We start from the raw sequence: 20,514 nt of genomic DNA on the forward strand, positions 1-20,514 counted from the left end.
GTGTAAATAAATAGTTTTTGTCGTTGTGAGTAAATTTTGTTAAACCCACGAACATTACAATACATTTGTGTTTTATTTATAAAGTTAACTACATTATTTTGTAAAACAAAAGTGTTGCAAAGCGTATACTAAGTGTTTAGTAGGACTTACCGGATTTTTGGAAAGAAGTTTGGCGTAAGCAAAATACGGATTCCATTTGGGCTGCTTTGCGAATAATAATAGAATGCGATTACAAATCTAGTGCTCTCGAAAACTCTACGAACCGTTTGCTACTATTACATTTTTAAAACAAACTACAAAGATAAGTATAAAATTAAGTGTACAACAAATACGAAATACAGAAGTAACTAGGTCGTGTCCCATAATTGATTTGTGATAGATTTAGAGCACGCGATAATTCTGTCGATACTCTCTGTACCTACTTACAAAATACACACTAAATAAAAAAAGAAGCTTTAATGGATTTAAGTCAAAGCGTTATTTACGTGGTAAAACACTTAAATAACCATGGAGTTTTTATATTTGTATACAAGTACATATACATTACTCTACTTAATAGAAAAGTGACCTTATTTTTTTAATGAGGAACTTACTGTTTGCGTTGGTTGGGGAGCATATGTGCTTCCCCTATGTACTCTTCTTTCGAACATAAGGTTTGCATAAGGAACTTGGGCATCGCTGCAACAAAATTATTTCTGTAATGTTAATTTTTATTTTTTATATTTTATCGCTAGTTAATTGAATAATGATGAAGTTGCTTTTAAAAAGTTTAGAATGTTTAAAAATTAGAATAAAAAAAATTGTCATCGGTGAGGTTCGATCTTTCTCTTCGTTAAAGTATAATAAAGAATAAAATATATGTTGCCTGGGAAAGTGTATATGACGTTCTCGGCTGAAGTATCAGCAGTCATGGCCGAGCGGTTAAGGCGTCTGACTAGAAATCAGATTCCCTCTGGGAGCGTAGGTTCGAATCCTACTGACTGCGAAACTTTTTTGTTACTAATTTTTTTATTTGTTAATTAAATTGCTTTGTTACTACATCCTTAACGACAGTACAATATTTTTGCCTGATTTCAGAGACGAAAGTGCAACATTTCCTCCTTGGTAAGGAAAAGCATTTAATCCTTATTAAGAAAGGATTTTACCTTCCTCCATGTGGTTTCCACGCTCGTTTTCGACTCGGTTGACAATTTCCACATGGAGAATGTTTAAATACTTTTCTAATAAACGGTAAATGCGATTTCTTATCTGGGAGGTTACTCTGCATTTTTCTTCCTTGAACCAAGAAAAATCGTATTTTTGGTACAGGAATATATGATCAAAAATCGTATAAGGACCTCGGAAAGAGAGTACGGAACCCCCTTCCGGGAGTTTCACACCCAAAAGGAAATTCTGTACGCATTTTCTTCCCTTGGTGCTTTATATTATGTTTCCACATTGTCACAAGAAACATATAGTAAATAAGTAAAATTACCAGAGAAATCATGAAGAACGAAGATGAATAAACTAAATTTTAAGTGTTTAATCAAAACAGTCGAGATATAAAGCACATCCACTATTGCATGTTACATTAAATTACCCATCAGTTTTGGATTTGGCGAATTTTTCCCTTTTTTATTTAGCCTGTGATCGTGTGGGTAATTTAAATTGTTACAGAAAGCAAAGTTTTCTAAATTTTGTAAAAAAGGGGACTTGTTGGAAAACAATGTTGATTTTCATTTAATTGCTGATAGCAGCAATTTCACTTCCAAAACTTTATGGGTGTGTAAGCTTTCCACAGCTTTTATTCGAGACCAGAGAAATTAAAAATTTATGAACTTTCAAACTATATGTATCATTGTAGGGGTAGGTAATTGATCGTGTAATTATAAGGTTCAAATACAAATGAAAAGATTTTTATAAAATCGTTGAAAGATTATTTATAATTAGCGTAAAACTTTGTGGAACCTCATAAAGTTACAGTGTGGCTAAACAATTGTCGTTTTTTTTTTAAATTTTGGAAAACACTAGTTAATTACTTAAACAAATCGAATCAAAAACATTTTCCAGGTAAATGACAGCTAGTAAGGACGAAGAAATACAATTTAAAGGATTTAATTTATAACTTTTTATTAACGGTATACATAACTATTTTTACTGATGAAATAAATTGGTTGGCGAAACATATGTAGCAAATTAATAAAAAGCTGTGAATTTTTTAAATTGCATTTTCTCATTTATATTGTGAATTTTTATCAAGTAAAAGCTGAAAAAAAACTATTCTATTTTATATTCATAATCAAATTGCGATTTTTTTCTAACTCGGGCTTATTTTTTTTTTTGGTTCTTTGGCGTACAATACTAAGATTTTTATCTTACTCGAAATTCGAAGAGTGGAGGTCTACATTGTATTAATTGACCTTTTAATTCGAAGTATTATAAATTTTCTTCGGAAGAATGATCGATAACTAATGACTCGAGTTTTTAAGTGGAACTACTACCCCTATAAACTTTCCCTACGCCAGTCAGCACATTTTATATATATATTATGAAAAACAGTTAAAACGCTGTTAGATTAGGACCATAAGGTTAGGTTAGGTTAGGTTAGGAGAAGACAAGACAACCGATGTACTTTTTTGTGATCGAACAACAGTAATAGACGTAGCGATGTTATCGAAACAAAAATTAAAAAGTGTGACGATAAGGCAGAAATTTTCCCTAATTTAAATTTTCTCTAACTCGACTATAACTGATTCCATTTAAGAGACTGAATTTCAGGAAGATTGACTCTACATAATTGTATCTAGATCAGTACTGTATGAAAATAAATAAAAGTAAAACTAAAATACTCGTATGCAAGGGAAGAAAAAGTAGGGAAAGAGCGGATATAAAGATAGGAGGCAAAAAATTAGAAAAAGTGGCTGATTTTAGATACCTAGGAAGTCAGATAAGTGAGGATGGAAGGAGTANATCAAAATTTTACCTTTGGAAATGCTTTGGTAATAGTTTTAGCAGCTAGTGGGGTACAAAATAAATTACTTAATATAATACACTCTTCTTGAACACCATGTTCTTTAAGCACATTAACAGCCTGTATTACAGTATTCCCAGTAGACATTATGGGGTACATTAGTAAAACCTTAAAATGATTTATGTCAGTAATATTTGTATGCCCACTGCAAGGTTAGTATGATATGTTTACCCCAGTTTTTTCATTACAAAAGTAGTAAAAAATGAATCTGAATTTAGTTTGGAACAAATTTTTCACTCACCTGGCAGTGGCTTTATTCTAAGACTGTATTTGTTAAAAATATATTAAGTTAGAGTATTACCTGTCTTTTAGATATATCATCAGGAAATCTTGCATAAACTACTTTAGCTTCATGGGTTTCGATATCTGATTCAACTAAAATCTTTCCTATGCGAATACTTCTACAACAATCTCTTAAGCCCTGCTCCATAGCTTCTCCAGATCTCACAATTGATACTCCACAATTGCCTGACCTATATTTTAAACCTTCATATGTAGCACCAGTGGGAGTGATAACTTTACAATCAGTAAATGGCAATTGATTTAAACTTTCTTCAATAACCAATCGTATGAGCCGGTCCCCATAAAATTTGAAGTCACTTCTGGTGGTGTTCCTGTCTCGCAGAATTGTTTGTAATTCTTTTATTTGATCATTAGCAGGTAGAACTTTCAAATTTTTACCGAAATCATCGAAATTATTTTCAATTCCTCTGGTCATTTCCAAATCAGAACTTCCCATAACAGTGTATTTCAGACAATGAAGAAAGGTTAAGTGCTATTTGTAAGGTAGCACGTTTTTTGTGTAAAATTCGTAAAACCTACAATAGTGTGATATATTTTAATAGTTATAGTTATTAATAATCAATTCTTCAACATGCATACTTATTATTAAAAAAAAAATAACAAATTGTGAAAGAAGTGAATACTTACGTGCAGAGGTAGAGAGGTTATGTGCAAATGAAGTCCGAAAAGCGCATTTGGATTTCCAAACATCATGATTTTGCTAAACGCAGGTTTTTGCAAAGATAGAGATAGCAGCATTTTTAAATGTATTCTTGTTAACGCTTCCTACACGATGCCGATCCGATATTTGGTTTGATTCCTGCTGTTTGCAGATAAATAAACCAAACACCAGTGCTATCATGTGAATGTGTATATAAAGTACATGTAGGTAAAATATAACGCATAAACATAACATGAACATATAACAAATATATCTATCTATACATGTAATATTCACATATAACATTATTATATAAATATTGGCTGCCTTTATGTTTACAATTTAAATAATACATATATACCTAGTATGGGTAGAACATACAGATCTAGAAATAAAAAAAAGAGGCAACAAATCTTCGTCCATTCAGAAGAAACTAACGAGTACATAATAAACTTAAAAAGGTGGATGATTCAAAGGGGGTGGGAAAACATATCGGATTTAGTGTTGGCTAATTTCAGTACCACAGAAAGGGGATTGTACTCAAAAAGAAAAATAGCCGAAAACGATAGAATTATAAGTATTCCCTTGAAACTAATGATAACATTCGGAACTATTGCTAGCACTTCTTATATGCTCGAACTTTTTAACCCTGAAGATGGAAAATTAACAATCCATGAACTTATTTCGATTTTTATTGTACTTGAACATCATAAAAACGACTATTCTTATTGGAAACATTATTTCAAATCACTCCCACGCAGAGTCCAAATTCCGTGGATTTGCTCTGATGACGAACTTAAACTTTTTCCCAGTTATTTGCAACCTTATGTTCAATATAGACGTTTCAAACTCGAAAATAGTTGGCAAAACGTTTTAAATTTGACGAATAACAATTGGAGATGTTCGTGTTGCAAACAAGATGGGTTTACTTTAATCACGAAAGAGATATTCGAATGGGCATATGTAATCGTGAATACAAGAGGGGTTTATATCAACCCGAACTTTTACCAAGTACCGAATAATTGGCCAATTCTTTCTGATGAACCCAATATAGCCTTATGCCCTTTTTTGGATATGTTTAACCATTCCGATTTAGCCAATACTGTAGCCAGTGTTGTAAATGATAATTATGAATTAATATCATTGACTAATTATGATAAATATGAACAAATTTTCATATCGTATGGTTGTCACGATAATTTAAAACTATTTTGCGAATATGGATTTTTTATCCCCGGCAATAAACTGGACAACGTTCAACTTAATATTAAAAATCTTTTCAATTTAAAATTGATTAAATTAGATCGTCGACAATATAATTATGCTAAGGAGAAAGCCTTCACTGAAGATTTGTTTGTGGACTTTTCTGGTCCCTCTTTCAACTTTAAAGGACTTCTTTTTATCAGCTTTAACACTGATTATCACGTTTGGAACGAAGTTATTTTTAACGAGAACTATTCTGTAGACGATCGTAAAAAAATGTATGAAATTTGTGTGCTCCTTCTTGAAAAAAACCTTAAAGAACTTACGCTCGAAATGGAATCGTTCGAAAATAGAAAATCTTTTGTTTCTGCAGACATTTTTGAATCAGTATCGGCTTTTACAAAATGTAGGTTAGATTTCGTAAAAACATTAATAAACAATTATAATATGTATTTAGGAAAACTAAGAAAATAATTATGTTTCATGTTTATTAATATTTGTTATGTACAATATAATGTATGTATAATAAATATTTACAATTTTTCCTTTATTTTTTTTTTTTTTGGTAAAAGTGACAAAAATGCATGTTTGAAGATTAAGCAATAATTTTATTGATTATTTATTGCGGTGGTCCTTGTGGTTCTAAAATGAAAATGTAAATATTGTTTAAACTAATATTTTTATATCATAATGATTTAAATACCTGGAGGAAATGCTGCTTGAATTTCTGATTGAAGCTTGAGATGTTCTTTCAAATATATATCTTCGTCTAACACTCCTCCCTCCTCTTCAGGTTCAGGGAATGGATGCTCTGCATAGAGAGCCATGTACATATCTGCTCTATTCTCCAAGATCTCTTTGATCAAATCTAAAAATATTTACGAATTATTTACAGCAAAAATGTAAATTTTATTAATCTCACCGCAAAGAACGTCTCTACTGGACACCATTTCGTTTAATTCTTGGGTAACTTCCTTCATTAACCATGGAATGAATGAATCGGTGACATCTGCAACAGAAAATTCGCAGTAAATGTTTACAACATTTTCTGTAAACGCAACTAACCCGTTTTTATTTTATCTGTTAGGAATCCTTCATTTTCAAGTCCTTCCAGGACGTCAGGTAGGAGATCGACCATGTATCCTTGCATCAAAACTGATGCGGCTATTCTTTCTTCCATTTCTTTCTGAATACGTAAGCCCTCGTTGTGGTCTCTCAACCTTCTGTCTTTCTCATCTCTAAGACGCATATCTTCTTCGGCTAGTCTTTGGGCTTCAGCTGTCTCTACTGCTCTCAGTTCCAAAAATCTACGCTGCTGTTCCCTTAAATGTGCTAGTTCTTCCTCTTCCAATACTTCAATCAGCGATTGCTCAATTGTTTTACCAACTAGCACTTCTAGAATCGGTTGCACTTCCAAATCAAAGTCGAATAACTGGAACAACATTGATCTAGTTAATTCTCACTGAATTTATGGTGAAATTGGTTAGAAATGTTGTACCACATTTAGGATCGTTTATGGTATTTGGTTTCTCTCGGGTTTAGTTAGGGTATATTATGTACTTACGTCTCCTGGGTAAATCTGGGTTTCTACGTCAGCTCCAGTTTTAGCTGGTACGTATACGGGTGAAATGGGTCGATCCAGGAATAGATCCGTTTGAGTACAAGTATCTACCATGGGAGGATTGTTCCAAAGTTCTTCCAAAAACTTATCAGTTTGTACAGGTTCATGCCTTCTTCCTGGTACGGGTGGAGGTGATCCAAGACGTAGCTCTGCGCTACGGAATTGCTGCTTTTGGGCTTTCCTTCTCGCAAGAGCCCTTCTTCGAGCTTCAGCGGCTCTTGCTGCAGCCGATTCTCCTTCTCCCTTTTTTCAAAAACACAAATAATCAACTGGGTAAAAAAATGTTTGGTACCTACTTGCATGCCAAATGATTAGGAAGTTCAAGAAAAGATTTAAATTTTATTAAGAACAGTAAGTTCTTAATTGGGAAATCGGTCGGAATTATTAGATCTCATCAGCACGGCATAGTTTCGATCCATATTGTTTTTATACCAAATTTTCTTTCTCTAGATTATATAACGGGAATAAGTGAACACATGTGTTTTTTACTTTAAATTTTCTTTCCCATTAAGTTTATAAGGTTAAAGTCGCTTTTTTGAAAAATATTCGGAAAAGCATACATTAAAAGTGTTTCTTTAAATTTTAAGCAATATACTCATAATAATTATTGACCTTAACAAGTAAAATAGGACATTGTTTTCTTCGTAATTGCAATTCAATTTAATGCATTCAGTTGCATTTGCGATTAGCGTGCAGGAACTCTATGCAATTTTAACATTTGATGAGACATTGAAAATTGACTGAATTAGATACCTGCTACATTCATTCTAATTTTGTCGAAGCAAAGAAATTTAATTTTTCTTACTTAATAATAAACAGTTTCGATTAAAAATAAAGGCGCGTGAATCCTGGAAATTTGATTTTTCGTGTTTCGAAAATTTTTCCGTTTTTGTTGGAACGTTGAAGTGTAGTATACTGCTCGTGAAAGCTATTTGGAAGAAATTTTTATACATTTATCTAGAAATTGCAGGTGAACATGAAAATTTATTGATTACAGTTGTTGGTAAAATAGGACAGGTTGTACAACAATAAGTTGGTTAAACATCAAACCCACGGGAAAAAACAGCGTTTCGATGTCAAAAGAAATTGTTTCGTTCGATGAATAATTTGTGTTACTAATAAAAGACGCAATTGTGTCTATCACATGTGCTTCACCGAAAAGGTTGAAAATGAAATATTAATGCGTAAATGTAAGAACAAATGCTTAATGGCGTATTAAGTGGATAAATATTAGATTTGATCAAAAATAATACAAAAAATTTTTAAGATCACTTATTTAAACTAATTATCCATTTGTTTATTGTAGCAGGTAATTGGTTCTAAGCGTGTAAGTTCATCATGCACCTTTATAAATAAAACATAAATTTTACTTATTTCATTGTAATGCAAGATTTTCTAAAACAATTTAGTGTCACGATGATAAATAACATTTAACAATTTTTTTACTATTTAAATACCATAATTCTTAATATGTTCGTATGTCCAACATTAGTATTAATGTCCACTATTCGTACTAAATGAGAATTCCAAAATCAAAAACAAAAACATCATGGACAATTTGATAAAGGCTTTCGCGGCCAGTAGGTGAAGTAATGCTCTTTTGATTCGGGTCTAGAGGCTGTCGTCGGTTCAAGTTGCTTCCTAACGTTTCGCTAGCACTAGTGATGAATTTCATCAGAGGTCTTTCGATCTCCGATGTTAGATGTGGTAGTTAACCTCTGAAGAAGTTTGTCACCCGTGCTAGTCAAACGCTAAATAGTCTTGGTCTTGGTTTTGGTCTTGCGTGCTAAGTCTTAGTTTTGNTTAGTAATAATTTAATAGTGTTTTTAAGTTCAATAATAATTAGTGTAAATAAATAGTTTTTGTCGTTGTGAGTAAATTTTGTTAAACCCACGAACATTACAATACATTTGTGTTTTATTTATAAAGTTAACTACATTATTTTGTAAAACAAAAGTGTTGCAAAGCGTATACTCAGTGTTTAGTAGGACTTACCGGATTTTTGGAAAGAAGTTTGGCGTAAGCAAAATACGGATTCCATTTGGGCTGCTTTGCGAATAATAATAGAATGCGATTACAAATCTAGTGCTCTCGAAAACTCTACGAACCGTTTGCTACTATTACATTTTTAAAACAAACTACAAAGATAAGTATAAAATTAAGTGTACAACAAATACGAAATACAGAAGTAACTAGGTCGTGTCCCATAATTGATTTGTGATAGATTTAGAGCACGCGATAATTCTGTCGATACTCTCTGTACCTACTTACAAAATACACACTAAATAAAAAAAGAAGCTTTAATGGATTTAAGTCAAAGCGTTATTTACGTGGTAAAACACTTAAATAACCATGGAGTTTTTATATTTGTATACAAGTACATATACATTACTCTACTTAATAGAAAAGTGACCTTATTTTTTTAATGAGGAACTTACTGTTTGCGTTGGTTGGGGAGCATATGTGCTTCCCCTATGTACTCTTCTTTCGAACATAAGGTTTGCATAAGGAACTTGGGCATCGCTGCAACAAAATTATTTCTGTAATGTTAATTTTTATTTTTTATATTTTATCGCTAGTTAATTGAATAATGATGAAGTTGCTTTTAAAAAGTTTAGAATGTTTAAAAATTAGAATAAAAAAAATTGTCATCGGTGAGGTTCGATCTTTCTCTTCGTTAAAGTATAATAAAGAATAAAATATATGTTGCCTGCACAAGTTTTCACCTTTAATGTATTATAAACTGAGTACCAACACTCTCCTGTAAAACATGCAATAAGTTATTTTAATTTATATGTATACATAAAATTTTACCAATACAATCACAGGCAAACAGATAAACGTGCCGTATATTACAACAAAAATAAATTTAAATTGTAAAAGTTTCCACCTTTATTCTATTATTGAATGTGTGCCATGTACCCTTCCAGCAAAACATAAGTTGTTTTAAACGTTTATACAATTTTATATGCACAATACAATTTTTTAAGAAATCGTTTAATTTAAAAACAGAAAAAGTGTGTGCAGAGGTAATAAGAACAAATTCAAAAGTTAAAAATGAGAGACCAGGTGGAAACTTTCGATAATCAGTTATTTATTTATACTATTTGAACACCATAAAATAAATATAAATAACTATTAGATTGAAACTGCAATTTCTTTTGAAACTAGAGTTTAACTTTGTACTTTTTTATCTTTCATAATTATGGGGTAGACTTATATTTATTTTAAAAGGCATTTGTTATAATGTTGATAAACAAGAGGTGATTCATCTTATTGCTTGTATAAAAATACAAAAATTATGCGTAACTAAGGTCCATTTAAATGCAGTTCTTTATGTTTTTGGAGTCATTGCTTAAGTCGATAATTACCAGATCTGCTTTTATTTAAATTTTTATAATGTATGGTACTTAAGTAGAGCACAACTTTTTATATATGGAGCTATGTATTTATTATAATTAATATCTTACTTTGATTGAAATATTCAACAAACTGAAATATATTCTAATTTACCATCCTAAGTACTTGTAGAATACTTACAAATTAAAATTATTTTTTTGTTTTTAAATAAATCAAATTACTAATAATCACAATCCCAAATTAAATACAGTATAAATTCTATAATGAAGTCTTAATCTGTTCCAAAGTACTTCTGTCCAAAATGATTTGGAGCAACAGGATGAACTTCAGAAGTCAGAATTTTCATCTTAAATGTGATGGAAATGTATATTAATTAGATATTTTTATAACATTTAAATAAATCAAAATTTTACCTTTGGAAATGCTTTGGTAATAGTTTTAGCAGCTAGTGGGGTACAAAATAAATTACTTAATATAATACACTCTTCTTGAACACCATGTTCTTTAAGCACATTAACAGCCTGTATTACAGTATTCCCAGTAGACATTATGGGGTACATTAGTAAAACCTTAAAATGATTTATGTCAGTAATATTTGTATGCCCACTGCAAGGTTAGTATGATATGTTTACCCCAGTTTTTTCATTACAAAAGTAGTAAAAATGAATCTGAATTTAGTTTGGAACAAATTTTTCACTCACCTGGCAGTGGCTTTATTCTAAGACTGTATTTGTTAAAAATATATTAAGTTAGAGTATTACCTGTCTTTTAGATATATCATCAGGAAATCTTGCATAAACTACTTTAGCTTCATGGGTTTCGATATCTGATTCAACTAAAATCTTTCCTATGCGAATACTTCTACAACAATCTCTTAAGCCCTGCTCCATAGCTTCTCCAGATCTCACAATTGATACTCCACAATTGCCTGACCTATATTTTAAACCTTCATATGTAGCACCAGTGGGAGTGATAACTTTACAATCAGTAAATGGCAATTGATTTAAACTTTCTTCAATAACCAATCGTATGAGCCGGTCCCCATAAAATTTGAAGTCACTTCTGGTGGTGTTCCTGTCTCGCAGAATTGTTTGTAATTCTTTTATTTGATCATTAGCAGGTAGAACTTTCAAATTTTTACCGAAATCATCGAAATTATTTTCAATTCCTCTGGTCATTTCCAAATCAGAACTTCCCATAACAGTGTATTTCAGACAATGAAGAAAGGTTAAGTGCTATTTGTAAGGTAGCACGTTTTTTGTGTAAAATTCGTAAAACCTACAATAGTGTGATATATTTTAATAGTTATAGTTATTAATAATCAATTCTTCAACATGCATACTTATTATTAAAAAAAAAATAACAAATTGTGAAAGAAGTGAATACTTACGTGCAGAGGTAGAGAGGTTATGTGCAAATGAAGTCCGAAAAGCGCATTTGGATTTCCAAACATCATGATTTTGCTAAACGCAGGTTTTTGCAAAGATAGAGATAGCAGCATTTTTAAATGTATTCTTGTTAACGCTTCCTACACGATGCCGATCCGATATTTGGTTTGATTCCTGCTGTTTGCAGATAAATAAACCAAACACCAGTGCTATCATGTGAATGTGTATATAAAGTACATGTAGGTAAAATATAACGCATAAACATAACATGAACATATAACAAATATATCTATCTATACATGTAATATTCACATATAACATTATTATATAAATATTGGCTGCCTTTATGTTTACAATTTAAATAATACATATATACCTAGTATGGGTAGAACATACAGATCTAGAAATAAAAAAAAGAGGCAACAAATCTTCGTCCATTCAGAAGAAACTAACGAGTACATAATAAACTTAAAAAGGTGGATGATTCAAAGGGGGTGGGAAAACATATCGGATTTAGTGTTGGCTAATTTCAGTACCACAGAAAGGGGATTGTACTCAAAAAGAAAAATAGCCGAAAACGATAGAATTATAAGTATTCCCTTGAAACTAATGATAACATTCGGAACTATTGCTAGCACTTCTTATATGCTCGAACTTTTTAACCCTGAAGATGGAAAATTAACAATCCATGAACTTATTTCGATTTTTATTGTACTTGAACATCATAAAAACGACTATTCTTATTGGAAACATTATTTCAAATCACTCCCACGCAGAGTCCAAATTCCGTGGATTTGCNGAAGAGACGATCGCCGAAGTAGAGTAGAAATAAATTGACCGTTGCAGAGGTGAATCAAGAGATAAATTGAAAGTGATAGAAGTGAAATAAATAGGACAGTGAATAGTAACAGTACTGTAAATAAATAGAATAATTACCGAAGTAGTAATAATTTAATAGTGTTTTTAAGTTTAATAGTAATTAGTGTAAATAAATATTTTTCTTCTTAAAATTTAATTTGTTAAACCCACGAACATTACACTATCATATTATATTTTGTACACGCATTGTCAGGGATATAGAAAAAGACGTACGGTACCTTTTATCCAGAAATAGGATACTGTTTTCTAGGGATAGAAGTCTAGATATATGTGACCGTCGATAATCTTTGACGCATATTTAGGACATCAACGCGAGCGAAGTCGTAATTTTAAATTAAATTTAATTTAAATTTTTGATTAATTAAATTTTGAGTATTTTGTACACGTATTGTAAGGGGTATGAAAAAAGTCATAGAGTACCTTCTACTCAGAAAACAAATGCTGTTCCCAAGGGATAGAAAAATTAGTATTATGTGGTCGTCGACGATTTTTGACACGTTCTTAGTCAGTTTTTTGCATGTTTGAAAGTATTCTTAAATTATTATTTTGCCGGCAGATTATTCATTATTTAGGCTAGGTTTCTTTGAATTAAAAAAAAAGCTTTTGAGTATGTTGTAAAATAAAGATGGGTTTATTGGATTTTTTCACACATATTTTGCGTAGTAGCCTTGACGGTATTGAACTGAGATTTCTTGTCGGATATGCAAATATTCTTCATTTAGTCGTGAATTAATGGGATCATGGACAGCAATATCGTCTACGTACCTCAACATAATGGACGTTGTATCAAGACATGTAATTATTATGAAAAACTGATTGTTACAGTGACAGAAAAATATGTTCACACAGCACGTGCTAAAAAAGGGGAAGCGAGTATTTTTAATATCTATACAGTTGACGACAGAAAAAGTGCAATCAGTTATTATATCTGAAAATTGTGCTATTATAGGTCAGCAATAAAAAGAATATGTGACATTACGAGTTTTTTTTATTTGTTCTACCCCGCAGGGCACAAGTATTACTCAGAGTTATATGTCATAACATACCCTATCCATAAAAATTGTATTTATTATAAATAAAAATGAACAAAGTACTAATTGCAAACTATTAAAATTAAGAAACGCAAAAAAAGCTCTTTGGTAAGTAAATTACGATTTTATCTTTATGATTAATCATCAATTCGACCACCAAAATCGAGTGGCGTTGGTCAAGTTGACGGGCAATTTTTTAAAAAGGCTTTTGTGAAACACAATGTATCCTAACTTCATTTAGAATACATTGGTAGCGCAAATCGATCCTAACTGTACGAGAGGTTAATGGACTGAATATTCTTGGGGCACCAAGGTTAAAGGAAATTGAGGGTATACCGTCACATGAATTAATGACTTGAATAGCACGATAAGAAAATTCTAGTTAAATAGTTTTTCCGAGAAAGCTTCTTGTTAAATTTGTCCAGACATTTTTTTTGCAAAGCTCTATAGGATATTACACGCAAACTGTGATTAGCAAATAGAAAAAATTGCAATTGGGTAATTGAAAAAAAATCAATGAAAATTTCAAAATATATGGAGTGCATGGCCTAGAGGTCTACACCATTTCTCCGGGAGGACGCCGGTTCGATTCCGGGTCCGTCTGCCTTGGTCCAAGTTTTTCTGTGGTTTCCTTGGATCACTTAGGCAAATGCTGAGGCAATAATATTCCACAGATAATCTTTCACTCTCTTCTGTCTTCATTTCGTCCGTCTCATCTTTCTCACAATTAGATTAGTGGCAATGTTTGCGTAGAGATTTAACTGAAATCATATTGAACAGTTTGTACTTACCCACAACTTGAAAGATTTTTATAATATAAGTTTACATTAGATTGATAATTTGTTATAATTTTATAGTTAAATTTAAATATTATAAATGAAGGTGTTCTGTGAAAATTGATTTTATTATGGGGCTTCATTTCAAATAATCATTAAGCCTACATGAGGTGTAATAACAACACTAATCTCACAAGCTATTGCCAAAAGTCGCTACCTTGAAATCTGAGATAGCATATCAAACCCTGCCTTTAAAATTTTCGGTAATATCACTGACTCCAATAACATTAAGATCTTAAAAAGAAGTACAATTCTGCTCACAGTGTCACAATTCAAATACTCAGGCTTAAATTCAGCAGTGATGACAATATGGATAATGATCAATCATGGAACCACAACTGGTTGGGAGATGTAGGGATAACTTACAGGTGTATGACAAAAAAATGCTTCTTAATAAAGTCAATGAACATTCTTATAAGACATGGCCCAAAATGTTGAGCGACCAACAACCAAACTTAAATGCCACACACATACAACAGACAAAATCCAAAATGAGCTCATGGGCAGCTTCACAATTGCACCGATTAGTGACAAAATAAAAAGAAACACTTACAGCAGTAGAAGCAAGCCTGTAGCTGTTATAAGGGTAGGCATTGCGGTGCAGCAGGGTCTAAGCCTCAGGCGTCAGGAGGTCTTCGTCTTGGATATAATAATTGTAGCTATGCCTAGCTAACTAAAGAGAGATCAGTCATTCAGTCTGCTTGTGAAACAGGAGCTCAGTGACGATGTAACCAGGGTGTATTTGGGAGACAGTAGTCAAAAAGAAGAAAGCTGGAATATTTTGCCCACGTAATGAGAGATCCAAAATATGAACTGCTCCATACAGTTATGCAAGGAAAAATAGAGGGAAAACGTAATTGTGGTCGCTGAAGAGCATCTTGGCTGAAATATCTTCGCTAGTGGTATGGAGGAGTGAGTACCACGGCACTGCGGACAACTTAAAGATCATGCAACTGATCAACAATGTTCTGTAGAAGATAATCATTAAAGACAGGAGGGAAGGCTACTTTATTGAATTATGCACCTTGTACTTATATTACAATATTTATTTGGTTCATATGTAGATTGAAGATTTAGCATTTTGGTTCTCACATAATAATTTCTTGGATTTGTTCGATTGACAGCGATGACAAGTGTGCTGAACCTACTTCTACGTACGTATTCATATATTTGTATGGTATACTGAGTGTACTCACAGGACCCTCTACCTACTGATCACTCGACGTCCTGAAGAGGTTGTTCTTGTTGACTTAAGCAATGTTGTTAGTGGTTACAGGCAAGGAAGAGAGTTGTAAATGTTGTCCTTCTATCATGATGTATGCTGGTTGGAGTCTGTGAATGAATACAGTTTTTTCTCTTTGACAGCTGAACGGTGATTGCGCAGTACTTTAAAAGGACCATTGTAGCGAGCTTTTTAGACGTAGTCTGTAGTTTGAAGGGCCTTATAGAATATGTACGATTGACCCATAATGACTTTCCACATATCCTTGGATCACTGAGGCAAATACTTGGACAGTAATATTCTACAGATAGTCTTTCTTTCCCTTCTGTCTTCATTCATTTCGTCTGTCTCATCTTTCTAACCCGACCCAGCACCCACCCATTGCTACGATTCCACAAAGGGGGCTGAAGAGGGCCTTCTGTCCCACTTTCCGACGTAGTTCGGAGGGACTGCCCGCCCACCAGTGGCTGGTGGGAATAACACACCCAAAAAAAAAAATACTCAGGGTCGGATAAGACAAAAAGGGGCAGTTTGACCGCTAAAAGCTATGCTGGAGTAGCAGCAGTGCGTCTTGACTTTGGTTGGCTTAAGGTACCCTTTTGTTAAGTAGTAAGTGCTGTAGGTGACGACGATCTTTATGGTATAGGATTCAGAGATTGTCTGCTACCTATCAGACGGTAAATATTACGTATCGGGGGTAATGAATGTACAAAATGTCGTATTTATATTACAATATGTATTTACATAGTTTATATGTGAAATGCACATTTAGCATTTTGGTTCCAGATGTGGTCAATCGACTGGGACAGTAATTGTGCTGAACCTACATGTACGTATGTGTTTATACTGTAGGTGGTTATTGTATGTGTACTCTAAACTGAGTGTACCTTCATAATAATGGTTGAACAGAATTAATTTTTTGTATACTTCATACCACCGCCGCCTTATTTTGGTCACTGTTTGTTATATTGACTACCATTATATTGTATCTCAGTTCAGGTACTATTTGCATCTTTGAGCAATAAAAAGAAAAATACGAAGGAGGAAGGCCGACCTCAAGTAAATGGAATTAGGTTTAGAAGAAATAACTACGTAGATGTATAAAATAAACTGGATGCCGTATAATTTGCACGAAATAAATTCTGATGAAATAAAAACGCCAGAAAGATATAATTTTAACTTATCTCTTATTAGTTGCTAAATGTAAGGGTCAGGTAATATTGCAATAATAATACAGTAATTAATTTTAAAGTAAGTGGCTTTCCTTTTTGTAGTTTTCTTTATTATTAGGGTATTAGGTACATAAATATGCATGAGATATTTGGATTACTTCCGCAAAATGAAAATTATGATGTTATAAACTCAAAACTCATAAGGAACTATTTATTAACAGCAAAAAAAATATGTTTCGTTAGAAGCAATAACATTCTTAAGTTCATTTTTTATAATGATTGTGGAATATTATTTGTTACTGCAGGTTACATGTGTAATTCAGAAGAGCTGTTTATTAAGAAATAAATAAGAAGATGCTCCTACTCCTACCAGCGGCAAGTTTTTAAAAATTCTTAAAGTTCGTTCGCTGTCTGTCAGATAGCGCATTATGTGCTATTATCTATGGTCAATAGATCTATGAACTATTTCTATGAATATAAATGGTCTATGAATGTGGTGAACTCCCGACCACCTCCCAAAGAGTTGTTTATTTATTAAGTAAATACGAAGTAAATTGCGGCGTTCGAACTTATTAAAGCGGATTTATACAAGTTTACGCAATATTTCTAGTAAAGACTGAAATGAACAAATAATGAGTAACATAAATTGGAATTCGGTCTAGTCAGAACTCTTGAAATTGTTTTATAAAGTTTTTCATTTCGAGGTTTTGAAGATTTCGTTTTTGTGTATTTTTATTTAAAATTGTCATAGCACGGTCGTTTTTCAATAATTGTGGAACGGTGTGTTTTAAGTGGGTGCTTCAATTGTTTAAGTAGCGCTTATTTCCCAAATTTTTTATGTTCAGTGAAGTTTAATAGTCACTCTGGAATTCCCCTATAGGTAATTGATGTTTAATAAGTTATCACTTATCATCAACAACGAAGGAAACACGAAGGTAAAGTTCATCTTTTATTGTTTAAAAATTTCTAGCATAATGTAAGCAATATCTTAATTAATTAAATATAATTTATCTACGCAGTACATACAAAAAAAACCGACAAGTCTACATTATAAATATGCCTGTACCTACTGTGAAGATAATAAGGTTTTACAGTTTTTATTAAATATGAAAAAATTATTTACAGAGGTAAATTGCATATGCACTGTGTTACGAATATGTATTGCACTTTAAATATGTTGCGTTTTTATAATAAATCTGTCTTCATACAGTTTATGTTGAAATAACCACTGATTTAAAATAAGACAACTATTACATTAATTAATATTCGTATTAATTGTGAATAGGTACAACAACAACAATCAACATTGATACATAAAATTTTTTTTTTTGATACCTCTTCATGATCAGAATAAGATCAAAAGATCCGTTTTTAAATAAATGCGGGTTTTGTCATGGCTTTTCTGTTTTGTTAAAAAAAAAATACAGAAAGTTCACAAGTTTTATTGACGAACATAATTAACATTATACGAAACAAAATAAAATTACATGTGCATGTAATATTACAAAACCGATATTAATATACATATATATAGTTTTATTAGTATAATCACAGGCAAGTAAATAAATATATTATGCCATTCATTAAGAAAAATAAATTTCAAGTGCACAAGTTTTCACCTTTAATGTATTATAAACTGAGTACCAACACTCTCCTGTAAAACATGCAATAANGTGAGGATGGAAGGAGTAGTAGGGATATAAAGCAGAGGATAGCGCAGGGTCGTGTCGCCTTTAATAAAAAGAAGTCACTTCTATGTTCGCGAACGGTTAATTTCGAAATTCGAAAAAAATTTTTACGGGTGTATGTTTAGAGCTCGGCGTTGTACGGGTGCGAAACATGGACAGTGGGCGCTGCGGAGGTTAGAAGCCTTCGAAATGTGGTGCTATAGGCGAATGATAAGGATAACGTGGGTAGAAACAGAGGACTCTATGGAAGTCAACAAGAAATAGACGAGATACGTTGATAGGACACCTTCTTAGGCATGAAGGGCTAGTCAGAGACATATCAGAGGCAGAAACAGGAGCTAGGAGGGGTAGCGGTAGATCTAGATTAGATTACTGTACGCAAATAGTTAAGGATGTGGGTTGTTCTAGTTTTAGGGAAAAGCTCAGGATAGGAAAGAGTGGAGGTACGTGTCCAACCAGTCTTAGGACTGACGACCTTATGATGATGATGATGATATTTAAATGTGAGTTTTGTTTGGTGCTACCTTTAGTATAACCCTAGTATCCATGCTTTAATGCTAACTTATAAACTTCACAACTTACTCATTAGTTTGAAAGTTGCTGTTAACATCTCGTTTTATGCGTTGTGAATCGTTGTTATTAGTACGAATACCAACGACAGAAGAAGTGATCATCATAGCGGCTTTTGCTGTCGCCTCAAACTTGTGCATATGTTCAGCTTTATAATAAGGTGTTTTTTCTAAAATTTTTGGCTTACTAGCGTATCTGTAAATCTGTTTTTCTTCCTTTTTGTCGAATGCGTTACTATCAACGGGCAGGCCGAGTAATGTAGCAATTTCGGGCGGTGGATCTAAGAAGTCTCCTTTTTTAACAACTGTAATAAACGGCTTTTTAGGTTTCTCTCCGATTTTCTCCTGACGGGGTGATCTCCTCGGGGCTTTCTGGGTTTGCTTCTGAAGTTTTCGAAGTTTTGCGTTCAACATTTTCGTGAAGTTTGTATCGATTTCCTTGCCGCTCATAAAGTTGTTGTAGTGATATTCAGTTGTTTTCGGATCTTTTTGAAAACCGATCGAGTCCAAACGCGGCATGGGTAGAACGAAAACATTAGGTTTTTGTTTTTGGCTTTCCGTACCGAATGGTTTAAAAATAGCTTCACCGGTAACGGATATAGGAAGATCGTCCTGATTAAGGACTTTGAAAGCGGAATCGTTGTCGTCATTTTCGTCTGACAGTAATTTTGAAAAAGGAGGATTTTTGCTGTCCGGCATTTTACATTACAAAACCATTTTCTCTGCTTTTCAATAAAACTGTTACCTATTATTGATCAGAGAATTGTACAATAGCACCGTCGAGTTTACTTTCGTGCGGAAAAATAGGTGCCCACCACGTTGTCAAGAATAACCGATACCAACACAACTGACCGGTGTCCAGCGATGTGGTTTTAAGGTACTTTTTACGCATGCCTTTAACGTTTGTTATAATGCGGCGAATGTCTTTAAATAAAAATAATCGAGATCATTTGTTATCGTTTACTTCGGATAGGAAATTAACCTAACACCTCCGCTTTAAGCATCGATTATTATCTCGGTAACATCATACCCTTAAGAAGGTATTAAGGCGTAATGAAAACACAAGAAAGTAAAACATGAAAGCCTATAAAATTATGTATCATGCTAGCTATGAAGAGGCGAGAAACGCTTTAATTATACCATTTACACCACTAATTAGAGGATGGTAGCTTTCAGGTAGCGGTGAGTGATTTCTGAGACCTTATTACAGAACAGTACAATAATTTTTTGTCTGATCCACAATATACAGTAGAATCTGCTTATAATGACATCGAAAAGAAATGACAAATACATGTCATACTAAGCGGGCGTTATACAAAGCGAAGTCTTAGAAAATAAACAACTTTCTATTTTGGTTAGTTATTTAGTTTAATAGAGAGAAAAAGTACAAATTGTATATATTTATTAACAGAAAAAGAAAAAGAACGATGAATTGTAATATCAATATACATAAGAAGGGTCAGAAGAATGAGCGAAAATGTTATTATTAATTCAAACTTTCCTATAGAGAATTTAATATGAAAACCAAACTTAACATTACAATTACTTCATATTAAACGGTTGGTCAATATAGGCGGAGTCATAATAAACGA

General features: G+C 32.6%; 4 protein-coding genes, 1 long non-coding RNA gene and 1 other non-coding gene across 6 annotated transcripts in view; 3 read left to right on the forward strand and 3 right to left on the reverse strand.

The window, feature by feature from the left end:
• The first annotated feature begins 903 nt into the window (after nt 1-903).
• Trnas-aga lies at nt 904-985 on the forward strand. Its single transcript has one exon. It is a non-coding gene; the product is annotated as a tRNA-Ser (tRNA).
• A 1,965-nt stretch (nt 986-2,950) lies between these two features.
• LOC108737734 (uracil phosphoribosyltransferase homolog) lies at nt 2,951-4,033 on the reverse strand. Its single transcript, XM_018470817.2, has 3 exons — nt 3,941-4,033; nt 3,312-3,828; nt 2,951-3,118 (listed from the first exon to the last, which is right to left on the reverse strand). Exons 2-3 carry the CDS (start codon nt 3,747-3,749, stop codon nt 2,951-2,953), a joined length of 606 nt encoding a protein of 201 aa, XP_018326319.2. The 5' UTR covers nt 3,750-3,828; nt 3,941-4,033.
• A 236-nt stretch (nt 4,034-4,269) lies between these two features.
• Nucleotides 4,270-5,579, forward strand: LOC108737735 (SET domain-containing protein 4; the record flags this gene model as incomplete). The annotated part of the gene is made up of 1 exon (XM_018470818.2): nt 4,270-5,579. A coding segment is annotated over exon 1 (1,260 nt), but the record flags the coding sequence as incomplete, so codon positions are not given.
• A 113-nt stretch (nt 5,580-5,692) lies between these two features.
• LOC108737737 (radial spoke head protein 3 homolog) lies at nt 5,693-19,771 on the reverse strand. Its single transcript, XM_025981440.1, has 7 exons — nt 18,936-19,771; nt 9,216-9,300; nt 6,721-7,020; nt 6,222-6,588; nt 6,079-6,165; nt 5,860-6,024; nt 5,693-5,798 (listed from the first exon to the last, which is right to left on the reverse strand). The coding sequence occupies exons 1-7, from the start codon at nt 19,619-19,621 to the stop codon at nt 5,776-5,778; spliced, it is 1,713 nt and encodes a 570-aa protein (XP_025837225.1). The 5' UTR covers nt 19,622-19,771; the 3' UTR covers nt 5,693-5,775.
• LOC112906723 (uracil phosphoribosyltransferase homolog) lies at nt 9,495-12,313 on the reverse strand. Its single transcript, XM_025981441.1, has 4 exons — nt 11,528-12,313; nt 10,899-11,415; nt 10,551-10,706; nt 9,495-10,483 (listed from the first exon to the last, which is right to left on the reverse strand). The coding sequence occupies exons 2-4, from the start codon at nt 11,334-11,336 to the stop codon at nt 10,409-10,411; spliced, it is 669 nt and encodes a 222-aa protein (XP_025837226.1). The 5' UTR covers nt 11,337-11,415; nt 11,528-12,313; the 3' UTR covers nt 9,495-10,408.
• The window catches only part of LOC108740984, a 28,167-nt gene continuing 24,872 nt past the window's right edge, over nt 17,220-20,514 (forward strand). Inside the window, exon 1 of the long non-coding RNA XR_001938440.1 lies at nt 17,220-17,600. This is a non-coding gene — a long non-coding RNA (uncharacterized LOC108740984). The remainder of the gene's footprint in view (nt 17,601-20,514) is intronic.

The sequence above is a fragment of the Agrilus planipennis genome, unplaced genomic scaffold (genome assembly GCF_000699045.2).
Source record: "Agrilus planipennis isolate EAB-ADULT unplaced genomic scaffold, Apla_2.0 scaffold105, whole genome shotgun sequence".
NCBI classification, from domain to species: Eukaryota; Metazoa; Arthropoda; class Insecta; order Coleoptera; family Buprestidae; genus Agrilus; species Agrilus planipennis.